We start from the raw sequence: 17,222 nt of genomic DNA on the forward strand, positions 1-17,222 counted from the left end.
CTAGTCTCACCTCACACACACAGGCCACAGAACCTCACCCACCCACTCCCCTAAGCTCTGGCTGAGTTACCGGTGTCCTCACCTCAGGGTTTAAAGCCAGTACTCGCTTGCCAAGCTAAAGGGGACAGACCTGGTCCAAGTCCCCTTGTTGGCCTCTCCCGCATGGCTGGAAGGTGCAGTGGGTTTTTCAAGGCAGCTGGGATCTTAGCACACGACAAAGGCAACAGAACGAGGCCCTGCCCAGGTGCTGTTTTGGGTCTGCCCCTGGGTTGGATGCCGGGGAGATGAAGCAGGAAGCTGTGGGCGCTGAGCTTGGGTCCGGTTACAGGTGATCGATAGGGGAAAGCGGGGATCCCACCAAGGAATGCAGGGGGCTGGTAGGCTGTGGCACAGACCTTGCAGCATCGAGGTTAGAAAAAACCCTCGATGTGACAGTAGCACTGAGAGGCCCCGCAGCGAGCAGAGGCCGTCCCAGGGCCAGGCGCTCCCAGTCCCCCCAGCACTCAGAGCGCAGGTGCAGCAGACACAGGGTACAGAACAGCCCCACGCACGCATCTGCAAAGGGGAGCTAGAGGGAAACGGACACAGGTCACCTAGCAGCTCAGGGGGAGCTGGGCTTTGAGCCCCAGTCCAGAGGCCCCCGCTGCCTGCCTCACGTGAGGACTTCCTACACAGTGACACACACCAGAGCAGCAGTTTTCTAACTGGGGGAGGCGAGCTCGCGGCAGGGGGGGTACGCAAGAAAAATCCTGAGGCGGCAGACAACACATTTCATGTACTGCACAAGTTATCAAAATGGGGGGCATAGATTAATAATTTTTTTTTGGGGGGGGAGAGAGAAAGCAGCAATGCCAGGTGGGCTCAGGCCGGGAGCAGCCAGTCCACCCCCCTGACTCACCTCAGGGGGCTACGTGGCGTGGCTGGGTTGGTGAGGTGCCACCAAAAATTGTAACTCAAAGGGACATGCTTAGCTCACCTCTGCAAACATTCCTCCACGGCCTCCTGGAGGGGTACCTCCCACCATTTGCAAACCTCTAGAAGCCGTTGCTAAATGGAAGACAAATCTGGGGGGGGCACATGCGGGGATTGTACCCCCCTCCCCCCACATCACCTCTGGCGAAGTCAGAGTTGACATGCCCAGCCTTAGAGAAGAGAGGGACCTGTGGTCCAACAGCCCTCACGGCTTCACCGAAACTTCTCACCAAGAGTTTCTCTCCCCCCAGGCTCAAAGCATGAGAGTTATAGGCATAAAAAAAGGGAGCAAAGAGTCGCTCCTGTCAGGCCTCAGCGGTTGTACGCTTGATATCTGCTTTCCTAGCTCTCCAGGCGGCCAGGGAGTCTGCCGGGAAGCACAGGCAGCTAGGAAGGGAATTTCTGCGGGCAGGAGAGAAGCTGAATTAAACCCAGGCCGTCTGGCTGAGGCAAGATGAAGACAGGGTTGGGGGAGAGACGATTCAGCAGCATCAGGTAGTCACTGTATTTTATTGGAAAACATTGATCTAGTTTTATTTTCACAGCTTGAACTGAACACAACATCGCCCGCTTTCAGACAGCCTCGCTCCCACCAGCCCCGCGCCCCGGCTCTCAAAACAGGCTTCCCCTCTCCCCGGTTCCGCTCACAGCCCAGGGGCGCTGGCGGTTCCGCCACGGGGCACGCTCAAGCGCCTGCTTTCTGGGGCGGCGGGAAAAAAAAATCTTTTTTCTGAGCGCCCAGCCCCCGCCCCCAACTTTTACAAAATTAAAAATAAAGAGAAGCAAGTTGACGGCTCATGCTCTCCGCGGCGGGTTGGCCAGGCAAGGGGGGGGCTTAGCAACAGGAGCACAGACATCAAGAAAGCAAAGGCAGGTCACTAGGTAGAACAGGGGCCGCGCCGGTGATGCCCACCCAGCCAATGGCAGCTGATGCTCGCCGCGGGTCTTCGCCAATCCCCTCCCGCCCGCTAGCGCTTGCCCGTCAAAAAGCAGCCATGCCTTGCGCAGGGCGGGGACTGGATGGGTTAGCACCAGTATTTACACAGCAGCTCTGAGAGGTGGACAGTGCTTAAGAATCATCGCATGGACATTTACAGTTTGTACAGGGCTACGAGCAAGGAGAAACTAGTCCTGGTTTTAGGATCACGTGTCAAGAGCCAATTTCTTTTAAAGTTTTTTTTTTTTTGGGCTGTTCAACCCCCCCCACCCCCTTTTCCCCCGGATGGCGTGACAAGGTCTCTGGAACCCACACTCCAGTCTCTGGGATCGTTCGCCGCCCCCTTTCTAAAAAAAAAAAAAAAAAACGAGACAAGAGGCTTCCCTTCCTGCCGACCCCCTGTCGTTTCCAGGGGCGAGACGCTCTGAGGCCGCGGGGTGAATGCACAGACCCACAGTGCCAGACGCATGCAACACGGTTTAAGTTTGCTCTCTCCACGGCGTGCTGGGACACCGGCCAGCTCCGTCCGCAGAACAAAGAACCCCCCCAAAGGAACTAAAGACATCTGCAAGGCTGAGATTTCCGGCGGGGGGGGGGGGGAGGGGGCTGGGAGGGGAGGTTGGATTAGGGCCAGAGGGATGGGCTGGGTGGGGGAGGAGAGAAAGGGAAGAAGAGGAAAGGGGTAGGAGGGACAGGGCACAATCATGCAGTTTGGGGCAAGTACATTTTTTGTTGCTTAGTCAGTTTTCTTCCACAGCCGATTGGAGTTTGCTGAAAGAACCAGGTTACTTAAGTAGAGAGAGAGTGTTGGAGAAAAGTATTGAAGGAGAATGGGCATCGCCAGCCGCCCGTCCCGGAGCCTTCACTTTGCGGTCATCATCTGCACGAACTCTGTGAGAGAGAGAGAGAGAGAGAGAGAGAGATGCAAGGGTACAGGATCAGCGAGCCAGGATCGCATCCCCACTCCGCCCTTCTCCAGGGTGTGTTGTGAACAAAACACGAGAAGTCATTCTTCCGCTGTACTCTGCGCTGGTTAGGCCTCAACTGGAGTACTGTGTCCAGTTCTAGGCACCACATTTCACGAAAGATGTGGAGAAATTGGAGAGGATCCAGAGAAGAGCAACAAGAATGATTAAAGGTCTAGAGAACATGACCTATGAAGGAAGGCTGAAAGAATTGGGTTTGTTTAGTTTGGAAAAGAGAAGACTGAGAGGGGACATGATAGGAGTTTTCAGGTATCTAAAAGGGTGTCATAAGGAGGAGGGAGAAAACTTGTTCATCTTAGCCTCTAAGGATAGAACAAGAAGCAATGGGCTTAAACTGCAACAAGGGAGGTTTAGGTTGGACATTAGGAAAAGGTTCCTAACTGTCAGGGTGGTTAAACACTGGAACAAATTGCCTAGGGAGGTTGTGGAATCTCCATCTCTGGAGAGATTTAAGAGTAGGTTAGATAAATGTCTATCAGGGATGGTCTAGACCAGGGGTCGGCAACCTTTCAGAAGTGGTGAGCCGAGTCTTCATTTTCACGTGCCAGTCATACATGTGAACGTTTTTAGAAGGTCTCTTTCTATAAGTCTTTAATATAGAACTAAACTATTATTGTGTGTAAAGTAAATAAGGTTTTTAAAATGTGTAAGAAGCTTCATTTAAAATTAAATTAAAATGCAGAGCCCCCCGGACCGGTGGCCAGGACCTGGGCAGTGTGAGTGCCACTGAAAATCAGCTTGTGCGCCACCTTTGGCACGCGTGCCATAGGTTGCCTACCCCTGGTCTAGACAGTATTTGGTCCTGCCATGCGGGCAGGGGACTGGACTTGATGACCTCTCGAGGTCCCTTCCAGTCCTGGACTCTATGAATGGGGAGGAAAGGGTGGACTCTCAGCTACCGGAACAGCCCATTAGCCTTGTTCCCCAAAGGGCCCGGGGAGACCCCGTGCTCAGAGTGGTCTGAAAGTGGGGGACGGACAGCTAAGCACCCCCCCAGGTACGAGGGGAATGAGGTACCCCTCTCGGCCAGTCAGATCTCACAGCTCTTACACAGCACTTCAAAAAGGTCAACCTCGGCCCCATCATGGGGGTGGGGGCATAAGGAGGAGAAGTGACATGCCCAAGGTCACCCAGCAGGCCAGTGGCTGAGCTGGGACTAGCACCCAGCTCTCCCAAGTTCCAGTTCAGTGCTCAGGTTCTCTGGCACCTTCACCCAATGCAGAAATGCAGCCACCTCTGGGGTGGAACTCAGCAGCTGGAACAGTTGTACAGCAGTGCCAGCAGCTGAGAGCTACAAGAGTCCTCCCATTCTGGACCTGCATTTGCATGGTAAGTTTGGGATCGCAGACCTCTTGGGGCATTTTTCGGGCAGCAGGACCGTACCATCCAGGGCCAGGTCAGGTCAATGGTGCTCAACTGCAGGGGACCGTTGGGTTGCCGGCCCCTTGAGGACAATAGCCTGGTGGCTGGTTACACAGGACAGGTGAGGCGTAAAGGGTCGGGTGTCTCAGCATCCCTCACCGACTCACCTTCATAATTGACCTGCCCGTCTCCGTCGATGTCAGCCTCTCGGATCATCTCGTCTACCTCCTCGTCGGTCAGCTTCTCTCCCAGGTTCGTCATCACGTGGCGCAGCTCTGCCGCACTAATGTAGCCATTCCCATCCTGCGAGGCGGGGGCAACGGAGCAAGGATTTAGCTCAGTACAGCTGCTCCCCTTCCCTCCCCGCCCATATACACGTACCACAGACGTGGCAGCCCAGTGAGCCTGGCACCCACAACACCCTGCCCCTCACCTCCCAGACGGGTGCTCACCTTATCAAAGACCCGGAATGCCTCCCTGATCTCTTCCTCGCTGTCCGTATCCTTCATCTTCCTCGCCATCATAGTCAGGAATTCTGGGAAGTCGATGGTGCCGTTCCCTGGAAAGGAAGTGCTGCCGTTGAGTGAAGGGGACTAGCCGGGGGCCAATTTGCTGAGCTGGGCCAGGGGATAAGGGAGAGGCAGTGCCAGGCCCGGCTTGGAGCCTGAAGGCCTGTTTGTCTGCAGAGCGGGCAGCACAGGCGACATGCTCTGGTGGGACAGGAGTTCTAGGCCCATGGGCTGTTCAAGCCGGGGCCTCTCAGCTGAAGCGACCAGCGTGGTGGCACCAATCGCTGTGGAACCAGACTGAGGTGCCAAGGAACGGCTGCGAGCAGCAGGCACCGGCCTTGGGACAAGCTACCTCTGGAAGCCTGCCAGGGCAACGGGCACCCGAGAACAGCTGCCCACAGAGCCCCACTGGGACAAGCCAGGATGCCTCGTCCAGCATCTCAGGTGGTGGGATGGGATTGCTCCTGGCCACCGCCCCCTCCCGTTCCGCTCCCCGCCAGGCAGACCGCCCTCGGCCGTTCAACGCCCTTCCAGCTCACCGTCCGCATCCACCTCGTTAATCATGTCCTGCAGCTCTGCTTCGGTGGGGTTCTGGCCCAGGGACCTCATCACCGTCCCCAGCTCCTTGGTGGTGATGGTGCCGTCCCCATCCTTGTCGAACAGGGAGAAAGCCTCCTTGAACTCTGCGGGAGGGAGAGAGCTGCCGCCCATCAGTGCTTCGGTTAACAAGGCTTCTCCACAGCAGAGGTGGCTAGCGAGGAGAAGCCGAGCAGCTCACGAGACAGGCCCAGCAGAGCGGCTGTTCAGAGGCAACATCCCCAGCGCACCTTAATCCTGAATTCCCCACCCCCATCCCCTCACCACTGCTTTCCACGCCAAGTCTGACCCTAGGGTGAATCTGCGTCGCCCCGGGCATAGGCCAGCAATCAGAAACGTGGCCCATTGCAAGAGCTGAGCGGTCTCCGATCCCAGTCTGCAGGCTGACAAAAACCCTAAGACGTGCTTCTCTCCGTGACCGCCACAAAGAGGGGGAACCGCAAAGCCGGCTACGCACCGAGCCCAGGGAAACAGACTGTCATTAACGAAAGACTAGAACCAACCTTCTGTGCTGCTCATAGCAGGGACAGTATTTTAAATCAGATTTTTAAGCTGACTGTCTAAGCGTTTAATGGGTTTCCAGCTAGCCGGGGACACAGTCCTCCAGGTAGCGCTTGGTGGAAAATCTCATCTACTGTCTTGCCTATTCGTGCCCCGGCTCCAGCAGCAGAACCCCCTTGTGCCTACCATCAGTGATTCCTTAGCTCCTTGTCACAAGGTGAGCTCCAGGAGTGGGGCTGTAAACACTGCAGCCATGAGCGTGAAGACTTGGCAGAGTTACATAGCATCGCTACACCTGCAAGTCCTACACACAGCGGAGAACCTAGCCTCTGCCCTGAAGCATGCTCCGTCCTGCATTGTGGGGAGCATGGCCAGTCACGGGGCCCACCCCACTCCCCTAAAAGTCATCTTCACGCCCCACTGGGCAGCATCTGCAGCAAGACCAGAGACTCCTCCCTTTCCCCTGCTCACCCAGGGCACAGGTGGAGGGAGAGGGGAAAAGGGGTCACTACAGCGACATTGATTTTGCACTGAAGTGGTGATCTGGGAGACGATCACCCCACTTCATTCTACGTGGGCTCCCCCGTATTTAGACTGAACAGCTAAAACCCTGGATCGGTTCTTCCGGCCCTACACGCCCGTGTCCCCAGTGGGTACGACAGACGAGAGCTGCACCTGGGGACGTTGTGGGCACTGGGTTCCCGCCGCGTTCTTCTGAGCCCTGGGGGCGATCACCACAACACGACACGGTTATAGCAGACACTCAGCTAGGTGGAAGGGGGGTTTAGGACTCACCTGCTATCTGCTCCTCAGTCAGTTGGTCGGCCTAGAAGGAGCAGAGAGAAGTTAGTCACCAGGGCATGGAAACAGTCGGTTGTTACTACATCGAGAAGGCAGCTCTTGGCAAAGGGGGCTGGATTGACAGGCCTGACCGGTGCCCTCTGCTCGGATTCAGGCGGTGGCAACAAAACCACCCTCACCACCTCTAGGATAAGGATAGCACTAGCTCCCCACAGCCCAGCCACTCCTTGATCTCCGTACCGGAAACGGATCACCAGGGCCGTTCCTGACAGGCTGCTGCCTCCCAGGGCCCACATACACTGCCCCAACCCCTCAGCATGGAAGTCAAGGGGGCAGGTGCCACTCGAGGGTGGTAGCTGAACCCCCAGCCACTGTCACAGCCAATACCGCCAGTGTATTTCCAGTTCCACTACAGACCACACGAGCCTCTGGCCCCATGTGTGAGATGGAGCCAAGATCTGCCTCACAGGGGCCTTAGTTCACTAGGGTTTATACCAGGGGTCGGCAAACCTTTCAGAAGTGCTGTGCCGAGTCTTCATTTATTCACTCTGGTTTAAGGTTTCGCATGCCAGTCATACATTTTAAAGTTTTTAGAAGGTCTCTTTCTAAAAGTCTATAATATGTTAACTAAACTATTGTTGTATGTAAAGTAAATAAGGTTTTTAAAATGTTTAAGCAGCTTCATTTAAAATTAAATTCAAATGCAGAGCCCCCCGGACCGGTGGCCAGGACCCAGGCAGTGAAAGTGCCACTGAAAATCAGCACGCGTGCCATAGGTTGCCTACCCCGGAGTTTATACGGAGCACTGAGTCGAGACCTCAGGGAAGGGCAGCGTATTAACAGACAGTCTAGCCAAGCTTCCCGAGCCTGGCAGGATGCCATCACTCCCAAGCACCCATGAGCTCTCCGCCAGAGACAACCACACCGTGGCAGTAACGCCAGCGGCACAGCCCTTTGCTGATCCACGTGTGCCCGCATCCGGATTAAGGAGAACTCCAAAGTTGCTGGAGCCCCGAAACGTAGAGTTTGTAAAAAAAGCTCCTGACATCAGGCTGGGGGGAATAGGATTTCAGCACACAGGCCTTTGTCTGCAGTTTTGGAAACTGCAGCACCCGGAGGCAACCACATGAAACCGACTAGAAACGGTGAAATTAACGAGGCTCCATTGTGAAATGCGATCTAATCCCTGGCACCAAGGAAGGGAGAACGGTGCAGTGCCTGGGGGCTTTCAGCACCAAGGCTGGGGCAGAGCAGAAATGAAGGTTTCATACTGCAGCCTATCACCATAGCCTTACGTGTCAAATCAACAGCCAGAGCGAGGTCCCTAGTTGCCTTGCGCCCTTTGGGACAGCGATGCCCTGCTCCAGAGAACGGCTCACCGCAGAAAGCTTCAGGGTAGTGTTTGGGGAGCAGCACCCGCTAGAAATGCAGCGGGCTCGCAGCCAGCCAGGGCGGGAATCAAGACAATAGAGCAATTCTAAAATTGAGTGACAGGAGGGTGCGAACCAGTAGTTTTCCCAGCTATAGGGGGTGACGGGGGTGGGGTCAGCTCCCCACAGTGGGTCAAATGAGGGCATTCATGCTTGAGGCAGAGACAATCAACTACAGGACCAAGCTGCTCCAATCGCTATCCAATTCCATCTGCTTCCGGCACTGGCATGAGCGCACGCCAGGGGAATGGCAAGGGGCATTGGACATTTTCATCTTTGCTCGTTAGCTTGGGGACTGTCGCTCCCCAAAGCTAGATCGAATTCTGCAGCCACCCAAGCTCGAGCCGAAAGCCGGATCAGGCCGTGAGAACCCCCCAGGGAAGATACAGAGCAGCAATGGAGATTTCCGACATCAGGCGGGCATCGAGGTGGCAAAGGTATCTTCAACTGCGGGGTGAAACCAATGCCCATACAGTCACTAAAAATCCCAAGGCACTTTCCACAAGAGATCTGCACGTTAGCCCCAACATCCTGGCCCAATTCCAACCAGGCAGATCCATTCAGCCTCCCTAAACTCCCCTGCAGTTTCAGTAGGAGAGAGTTCTCATCTTTCTAGCCTGACCTACTGCGTAAGCATTGCTAAGACAGTGATGAGACAGGCACATCTTGTAAGACACAGCTCAGTTGAAAAGCGCTCCAGAAACATAGGTTGATAAGGATAGAGCAGTGAGCAAAGATTAATTCGTTAGGCAGGAAGATCTACCAGTCAACGGAGAAAGGGGAAAGGCAGCCACACCTGATAGCAGTTTGTGGGGGAGAAAACTCCCTCCGCATGGCTTGGTGTGAATGAGGTGACTCCATCCACAGAGGTGGAAGGTCATTACACAGCTCCCCAGTATTGGAAGCAGCATTCTGTCCTGCTGCAGCAGGGAGAGATTGGAGAATTTGGAGGGCTTCGGGGAAAGGAAGAGACCCTGCATCGCCCCATCAGAAATAAGAAAGGGCTGATCAGTCAACACTACTTCTGTAAAGGGAAATCACGCCTCCCCAATCTATTAGAATTCTTTGAGGGGGTCAACAAACAGGTAGACAAGAGTGATCCGGTAGATAGAGTCCATGTGGACTTTCAGAAAGTCTTTGACAAGGTCCCTCACCAAAGACTCTTAAGCAAAGCAAGCCGTCATGGGATAAGAGGGAAGGGCCTCTCGTGGATCAGTAACTGGTTAAAAGACATGAAACAAAGGGTAGGAAAAATGGTCTGTTTTCACAGTGGAGAGAGGGAATTAGTGGCGTTCCCCAGAGGGGTCTGTACTAGGACCTGTGCTGTTCAACATAGTCATGAATGATCTGGAAAATGGGATGAACAGTGAGGTGGCAAAGTTTGCAGGTGATACAAAATTACTCAAGACAGTTAAGTCCAAAGCAGACGACAACGAGACAAAGGGATCTCACCAAACTGGGTAACAAAATGGCAGATAAATGCAATGCTGATTAATGCAAAGTAGGGCATATAAATGCACATAATTCCAACATTGCGTACAAAATGATGGGGATCTAAATTAGCTATCATCACTCGAGAAAGATCTTGGAGTCATTGTGGCTAGTTCTCTAAAAACATCCACTCAGTGTGCAGCAGCAGTCACAAAAGCAAACAATGTTAGGAACGGGACGGATGAGACAGTAAACATCACAATATAAAGCCATGGTACGCCCACACCTTGAACGCTATGTGCAGTTCTGGTCGCCCCATCTCAAAAAAGAGATACAATTGGAAAAGATACAGAGATGGGCAACAAAAATGATTACGTGTATGGAACAGCTTCCATATGAGGAGAGATTAATACGACTGGGACCGTTCAGCTTGGAAAAGAGACAACCAAGGGGGGACACGATACAGATATATAAAACAACTGGCGTGGAGAAAGTGACAAGGGAAGTGTTATTTACCCTTTCACATAACAAGAACTAGGCGTCACCCAATGAAATCAATAGGCATCAGGTTTAAAAACAAACAAAAGGAAGTACTTCACACAAAGCACAGTCAACCTGTGGAACTTGTCGTCTTGGGACGTTGTGAAGGCCAAAAGTATAACTGAGTTCAAAAAAGAATGAGATGAGTTAATGGAAGATAGTCCCATTAAGGCCGTTAGCCAGGATGCTCCAGGACACCACCACATCTCCGGGGGGGGCCTTAAGTCTCTGACTGCCAGACGCTGGGACTGGATGACGGGATGGATCACTCAGTGGTTCTGTTCATTCCCTCTGAAGCACCTGGCACCGGCCACTGTCAGACAGGATACTGGGCTAGATGGACTATTCCTCTGACCCAGTATGGCCGTTCTTTTCACTGTTCTGATCCTGGCAGGGCCTGTAACCTCACAAGGCAAAAGACCAAAGCTCAATGTGGCACAAGGATCTGCCACCCAGCAGGAGCTCAGCATCCTATCCATACTCCTCCCCAAAGAGGAGCCTCCATCCCTTGGACATGAAGTTTAACTTCCTCCTGGCATGCCCATCTGGGTGCTTGCTCAGTGGGTTTCCCTTCCAAGATCCTGTTCAGGTAGGACACTCTCTCCTCTGCAGCCTAGCTCCACTCCTTACTCATGCTGAATCACCCATTGCAGCTTCCTGTTCTCCACTCAGCACTCCCACGGCCAACCCCTCTTTTAGGGACTACCCACTTCATTTCTTCTACCCTGCTCTGGCCACTATCAGGGACAGGATACTGGAGCCCCTGGTCTGATCCAGCCTGGCGAGCCCTAGGTTACCAAGGTCCTAAGCGCGTTCTCCAGCACACGCCAAGGTCACATTCCCTCAGGACAGAGTTCCAGGGCGCTTCAACCAAAATCCTGATCAGCTGCTCACTGTAACTGTCGCACCAGCTCCCAACCTCAGTGATTCTCGCCCCTCCCCTTCACGAGGCACCCTCCCCCAACCTTGAAAACCCCAGCAAGGTCCTCCTGCACCCTCATACCAGCCATCCTCCAGGCCATCTCCATCCAACCACACCAGCCACCCCACCCCCCTCGCACTCCCAGCCAATCCCTCTCCCTAGCCATCACAGAACTCCCCAAAGTCGTCTCCCACTCAGACTTCATTGCCAACCCCACGATCCTCCTCCCATCAGCTCTGGGAGTTCCTCCACCAACCCCCTAGCGCATCTAACCCACACCAAGATGGTCCCAATCCACACACCCTAAAGTCCCATCTCCCCCGTAAACACACATAACCTCTAGTTCCTAGATCCCTAACCCCATTCCCTCTGAGCTCCTTCCCACCCCCCACTTACCTCCAAACCCTCAGAGCTCCAATTACTCCAGGCCCTTCACTCCCCCCTCGCCGACCATAACCTCAAGCCATCCTAGCCTCACACTCTCCGGCTAATCTCCCCAAAACCTCCAAACCTTTCCCCCTTGAGCCAGAGAGCTTCCACCAGGTCACTGCACCCCCACTATATCCCCAAGCTGCACAGATCCAGACCCCTAAGCTTGTCACCCACACTTGCCTATCAGCAGCCCAGCCACCAACCCACCCTGTACAAACCCTGCTAAACCCCCAGATCTTCCCCCTCCACACCCCCACCCACACTACAACTCCTTCAGTCTCCTTGTGACACCCCTTAAGTGCTGCCCGCCAACCCACCAACCCTCCCACGCCCCAACTCATCTGCCAGACTCTCCACACCCCCTAACATCCCCAATCTCTCTCCATGTACCCTCTAACACACAGCCCAGCCTGCCCACCCCCTTCCCACCCCACCCACCAACACCTAACCCACCCCAGCCCCTCCTCCTCACACCCCAACCCCTCTCACTGTACCATCCAACCCCTAGCTCAACTGGCCCACCCCCAAGACACCCTCCCCCCCCACCTGCCTCCAGCCCCCCCCCCCCCTCCAGACACAGCCTGAAACTGCCAGCCCACCTCTCCGACACCCCCAGCCCCCCAAGCCATACACACCACCGTAGACCCCCCCCACCTGCACCCCCACACCCATCAGACACCCACTCCCTCCCCCACCCCCCTCCTTACAACCCCCGCAGCCCCTCCAACCCTAGGACTAGCCCCCTTCCTAACACCCCCCACTCAACCAAGCTCCCAAACCCCTCCCACCCCCCAGCAGACAGCCCGCACCTCGCCCGACACCCCCAGATCCCTCCAAATCCAGAACTCCCCCCAGCAGACAGCTCCCACTCCCAACCCCCTTCCTAACACCCCCCAACTCAACCCAGAGCCCAAACCCCTCCCACCCCCAGAGCCCCCAAACCCCTCCATGCCCTGAGCCCTGCACCCCCCTCCTAGCACCCCCTGCACCCCCCTCCCCCTTCCTGGTGCCCCCACCCCCTGAGCCCTGCACCCCCCTTCCTGGCACCCCCTGCACCCCCACTCCCCCTTCCTGGTGCCCCCACCCCCTGATCCCTGCACCCCCCTTCCTGGCACCCCCCTGCACCCCCACTCCCCGGTGCCCCCACCCCCTGAGCCCTGCACCCCCCTTCCTGGCACCCCCTGCACCCCCACTCCCCCTTCCTGCTGCCCCCACCCCCTGATCCCTGCACCCCCCTTCCTGGCACCCCCCTGCTCCCCCACTTCCCCTTCCTGGTGCCCCCACCCCCTGATCCCTGCACCCCCCTTCCTGGCGCCCCCTGCACCCCCACTCCCCCTTCCTGGTGCCCCCACCCCCTGATCCCTGCACCCCCCTTCCTGGCGCCCCCTGTACCCCCACTCCCCCTTCCTGGTGCCCCCACCCCCTGATCCCTGCACCCCCCTTCCTGGCACCCCCCTGCACCCCCCACCCCCTGAGCCCTGCCCCCCCACTCCCCCTTCCGGGCGCCCCCCACCCCCGCTCCCTGCCCCCTCCCCTCACCATGGCGGGGTCCGGCTCGCGGCGGCAGGAGGCTCCAGGCGGCGGCGGCGGCGGCAGCAGCAGCGGGTGGGGGAGGGAGGCAGCACCAGCACCAGCCGGGACTCGCTAACCGCTTCACAGTCACCCCCCCTCCGAGACCCCTCCGCCAGCCACTCGCTGCTCTGGCCCCGCCCCCGGGCCCGCCGCAGCAGAACGGGGAGCGGGAGGCGCCTCCAGTGGAAGCCGGACGTAGCCGTCACGCCCCGTCCCGGGGACTATTTTCTCTCTCCGCGCAGGAACACACGGTATGGTCGCGTTACCCATGTGTAGCGCCTTCCCATTGGCCCGGAGGCGGCGGCGGGATGAGAGCGCGGCGCTGATTGGACGCTGCTCACCTGCAATGCGTAAAAATTGGACCGGGCCATGTTAGGGGGAGGGCGGGGGGACGGGGATGCAACCAAGCGCGGGAGGGGGATCACGGGACTGGCACAGCCAGACCAGGGTAGCTGGGGGGGAGGAGAGGGGCATGGACACTCCCTTTCCCGGAATGGAACGGTCCGGAGCAGCCCACCCCAGCAGACAGATGGACCAACCCAGGGGAGTGGGCGGAGCCCTGTAGATCACGTGATACACTAGACCCTGCCCCTAACATAAAGCCACGCCCTTATTAGCAAAGCAATAGGCCCTCCCATTTGGCCACGCCCCTGCATCTTTTGGCCACGCCCATTCATCTCTATTATATTAGCTCACGCCCCTTATGGCTGGGGCCGCGAATCAATCAGCTCTGGCCACGCCTCCTCTTAGTACGTCTATAGCATCATCGGCCACGCCCCCAGCTCCCAGGACCACGCCCCATCAATTCTGACCACGCCCCCACTCCTAATGCCACGCCCATATTGTCATTGACCAAATCTCCTATTCTCAGGGTCACGCCTCCATCGTGTCTGGCCACGCCCCTATGCTAATACCGTGTGTGTATTATCATTGAACTATTTTGTGGGCCCCACCCCCTGTGCTCAGGTCACAAGACGTGGCTTTGTCCCCAGTCGCCTGGGTTCCTGGGTCTGCCCCAGCACCAGGGTGGCGCGTCTACACAGGGGCGGGCAAACTTTTTGGCCTGAGGGCCACATCGGGTTTCCAAAATTGTATGGAGGGCCGGATAGGGGAAGCTGTGCCTCCCCAAACAGCTTGGTGTGGCCCAGCCCCCACCCACTCTCCGACCCCCCTGCTTCTCGCCCCCTGACGGCCCCCCCGGGACTCCTTCCCCATCCAACTCCCCCGTTCCCTGTCCCCTGACCGTCCCCGGTCACCCCGCTGCCCCATCCAACCCCTCCTCTCATTACTGACTGCCCCCCCTGGGACCCCTGCCCCATCCAACCACCCCTTCTCCCTGTCCCCTGACCACCCCCGGAACCCCTGCCCCTGACTGCCCCCCACCACCCCATCAAACCCTCCTCTCCTTCCTGACGGCCCCCCTGTTCCCCGCCCTCTGACCATCCCGCCCCTATCCACACCCCTGCCCCCTGACCTCCACCCCAAACTCCCCTGACCTCTATCCAACCCCCCCGCTCCCTGCCCCCTTACCGTGCTGCCTGGAGCACTGGTGGCTGGCGGCGCGGGCACCAGGATAGGCAACCGTGCCGCCCGGCTGGAGCCAGCCACGCCACCGTGCAGCACAGAGCAGCAGGTCAGGCCACGGGTCTGCAGCTGCGCTGCCCGGACACCCAGAGCATTGCGCCCGCAGTAGGGTGACCAGACAGCAAGTGTGAAAAATCGGGATGGGGGTGGGGAGGAATAGGAGCCCATATAAAAAAAAAGCCCCAAATATCGGGACTCCCTCTGAAATATCTAAGGATCCACTCCGTCCCCCACCCTGACTCTCCCTCCTCAACATCCCCAGCGCCCCCAAACACCGCCACCTCCCCATGGCACCCTTCCACCCAGCAGCCAGCCGCTGACTGCAACCCAACGCCCCACTTGTGCTCCCTTCACCCCCCGTTTCTGACAGCCCCCACTCCACCATCCCCGGCGCCACTAGTATCCCCCACCCCACCCCCTACCCCCAAACCCCTTCCCAAACCCCTGCTTAGTCTCCCTGCTTCTCTGCATCCCCTTCTCGGCCGCTAGGTGGCAGGCAAAGCCTGTGGGGCCTGCATTGACTTCCCAAACCTGCAACCTAATATGGGGGTGCCGGGTAAGAGCTCCCCTGCCTCCCCCTCCACCTTTCCATCCACAGGATCTGTCTACCTCTCTCTCTCCCTTCCCCCCATCCACGGGATCTATCTGCCCCTTTGCAGTATGTATCTCATCTGCTCCTTTATTTGTCTACTCTCTATCTGTTTGTTCTTCCTGTCCTCTGCAGCCAATCTATCCATCCTTCCCTCCATATCTATCTGCCATCCTTCCTTCTCTCTGCTGTATCCATCCATCCTTCCTGCCCCAGTATAGGGTGACCAGATGTCCTAATTTTATAGGGATAGTCCCGATTTTGGGGTCTTTTTCTTACATAGGCTCCTATTACCCCCCACCCCGTCCCGATTTTTCACATTTGCTGTCTGGTCACCCTACCCCAGTATATCTATTTATCTATCCACCCATCCCTCCCTCCCTCCCCAGTATCTCTCTCTCTCCGTCCATCCTTCCTTCCCCCATATCTATCCATCCACCCACTCCCTGATCCCTCTACTATCTTTCTAACCCAGCTTTTCTCTCTCCAGCACTTCCCCCTCCCACCACCATACCGGCCCCATCCACATCCCGAATGTCACAGGTAGCTCTGGGGGCTCGTCCCTCTCAGCAGCACCGGTGGTCACTTCCTTCATCCCGTTCGCCTGGCGGGGCCGCGGCCCCTAAAACAAGCCCTGGGCAATAGCTCGGCCACCGCCTTGGCCAATACTGGGGATCGAACCAGGGACTTGAGGTCCTGGCATCTGTTGAAATTGCCAACCCAGGGAAGGGGCCAGCTGGGCTGCTGGTTTCTGGAATGTAGACACCTGGCCAGGTGGGATCGGGATCAAACCCCCCTCCCCCGGCTTATTAGCCATGCGGGGAACCAGACAGCGGTGACTTGTGACTGATCTCCGATTCCCCAGCCGTTGCTTCCCTATAGATCCTGCCTCCGCTAGGACCCCTGGCACCTTCCCCCTCGTGCCGGTGCTGCAGGCAGGGCAGGTCTCATCCTGCCGGCAGCCAGGGATCTGGTCCAGGTGCCGGTGCTTCAGTTGGCTGGACACCAGCCGCTCCTCCAGCTGCAGCTGGGTGGGGCCGGGGGCGTTAGAACAGGGAACGGCTGCCAAGGGCGGTGCCGCCGCCCTACGGCCTCGCGTCCATGAAACCCTGCAGGAGTTTCGCTGTGAATCAGCAGGAAACACAGCACCGCCAACCTGAATTCCCCAGGGTCGGGGATGTGGGCAAGGAGAGCACAGAATGTGTGTGGCCGCCGCTGCCCTCTGCTGGCTGCAATCAGTACTACCTAGCTGCGTGTCATAGCCCCCATACTGCGGGTAGCTAGTGGAGATTCTCCATCAGTCCACGTAGTTTCAGAGGAGGAGGCCCGCAGTTCTCCCTTCCCCCTCTTACCACTAACGCTCCAGTGGGGTTTAAATGGGAAGGGCATGGAGAGGAGCAAGGCCCAGCTGCCTTGCTAGCCCCAAACGCATCCCTCTGACAAGCAGGGACACGACACAGGCTCCGCTCTCCTCCTGCTGCCGCCCTGCCTTTCCCCTGTGCCTCTGTTCCCCCTGTCCTCATCTCTGCTCCCTCCTCTCACCCTTTACCCTCGGGGTTCCCTGACTCTCCTGCTGTACCATGAGGCAGTGCTTTCCTCAGCATCGCAGGCCATCTCTGCCCACGTTGGGCCTTGTGGTGCTTCATGTGCCATGGCTGCAGCTGGGTTAGAGCCCAGATCCCTCAGCTCGGAAAAACCTCTTGAGCCACCGGCGAATCCCCATTTGCAGTACAGGGGCTATGACACGCAGCTCAGCAGTTCTGATGCTAACCAGCAGAGGTCAGTGGGGTACCATGCTGGACCAAGCCATCAGCAAGACAGGCCCTTGGCTGAGGCTGCAGCTTGTGGTACAGTTGAATCTCAGCCTTCATTTTAAAAAAAAAATGTTTTCTAGCCACAACAGTTGGGATGAAAAGCCAGGAGTCCTGACTCTCGGGGGCTAATCCTCTTCTCTCTCCTTTTCCATTGTGCTCAGCCATCTCTCAATCTTCCTCCTGTTTGAGTGTCCCCCTCCCCCCCCCCCGCCTCAAGACAAAAAGTCTCACAGCCTTGGGGTG

At 57.1% G+C, this 17,222-nt stretch overlaps 1 protein-coding gene across 1 annotated transcript; it reads right to left on the reverse strand.

Moving 5' to 3' along the window:
* Positions 1-1,463: 1,463 nt before the first annotated feature.
* CALM3 (calmodulin 3) lies at positions 1,464-13,208 on the reverse strand. The gene is made up of 6 exons (XM_005283733.4): positions 12,960-13,208; positions 6,660-6,690; positions 5,306-5,449; positions 4,710-4,816; positions 4,425-4,560; positions 1,464-2,800 (listed from the first exon to the last, which is right to left on the reverse strand). The coding sequence occupies exons 1-6, from the start codon at positions 12,960-12,962 to the stop codon at positions 2,772-2,774; spliced, it is 450 nt and encodes a 149-aa protein (XP_005283790.1). The 5' UTR covers positions 12,963-13,208; the 3' UTR covers positions 1,464-2,771.
* Between the last annotated feature and the right edge of the window lie 4,014 nt (positions 13,209-17,222).

Source organism: Chrysemys picta, chromosome 17 (genome assembly GCF_011386835.1).
Source record: "Chrysemys picta bellii isolate R12L10 chromosome 17, ASM1138683v2, whole genome shotgun sequence".
Lineage (NCBI taxonomy): Eukaryota > Metazoa > Chordata > Testudines > Emydidae > Chrysemys > Chrysemys picta.

What these genes read in the sequence shown, in the direction of transcription:
- CALM3 (XM_005283733.4), bottom strand. An exon ending in GACTGAGGAGCAGATAGCAG is followed by an intron (nt 5,450 to 6,659) that starts GTGAGTCCTAAA and finishes TCCCTCCCGCAG; the next exon opens with AGTTCAAGGAGGCTTTCTCC. An exon ending in CATTCCGGGTCTTTGATAAG is followed by an intron (nt 4,561 to 4,709) that starts GTGAGCACCCGT and finishes CCCGCCTCGCAG; the next exon opens with GATGGGAATGGCTACATTAG.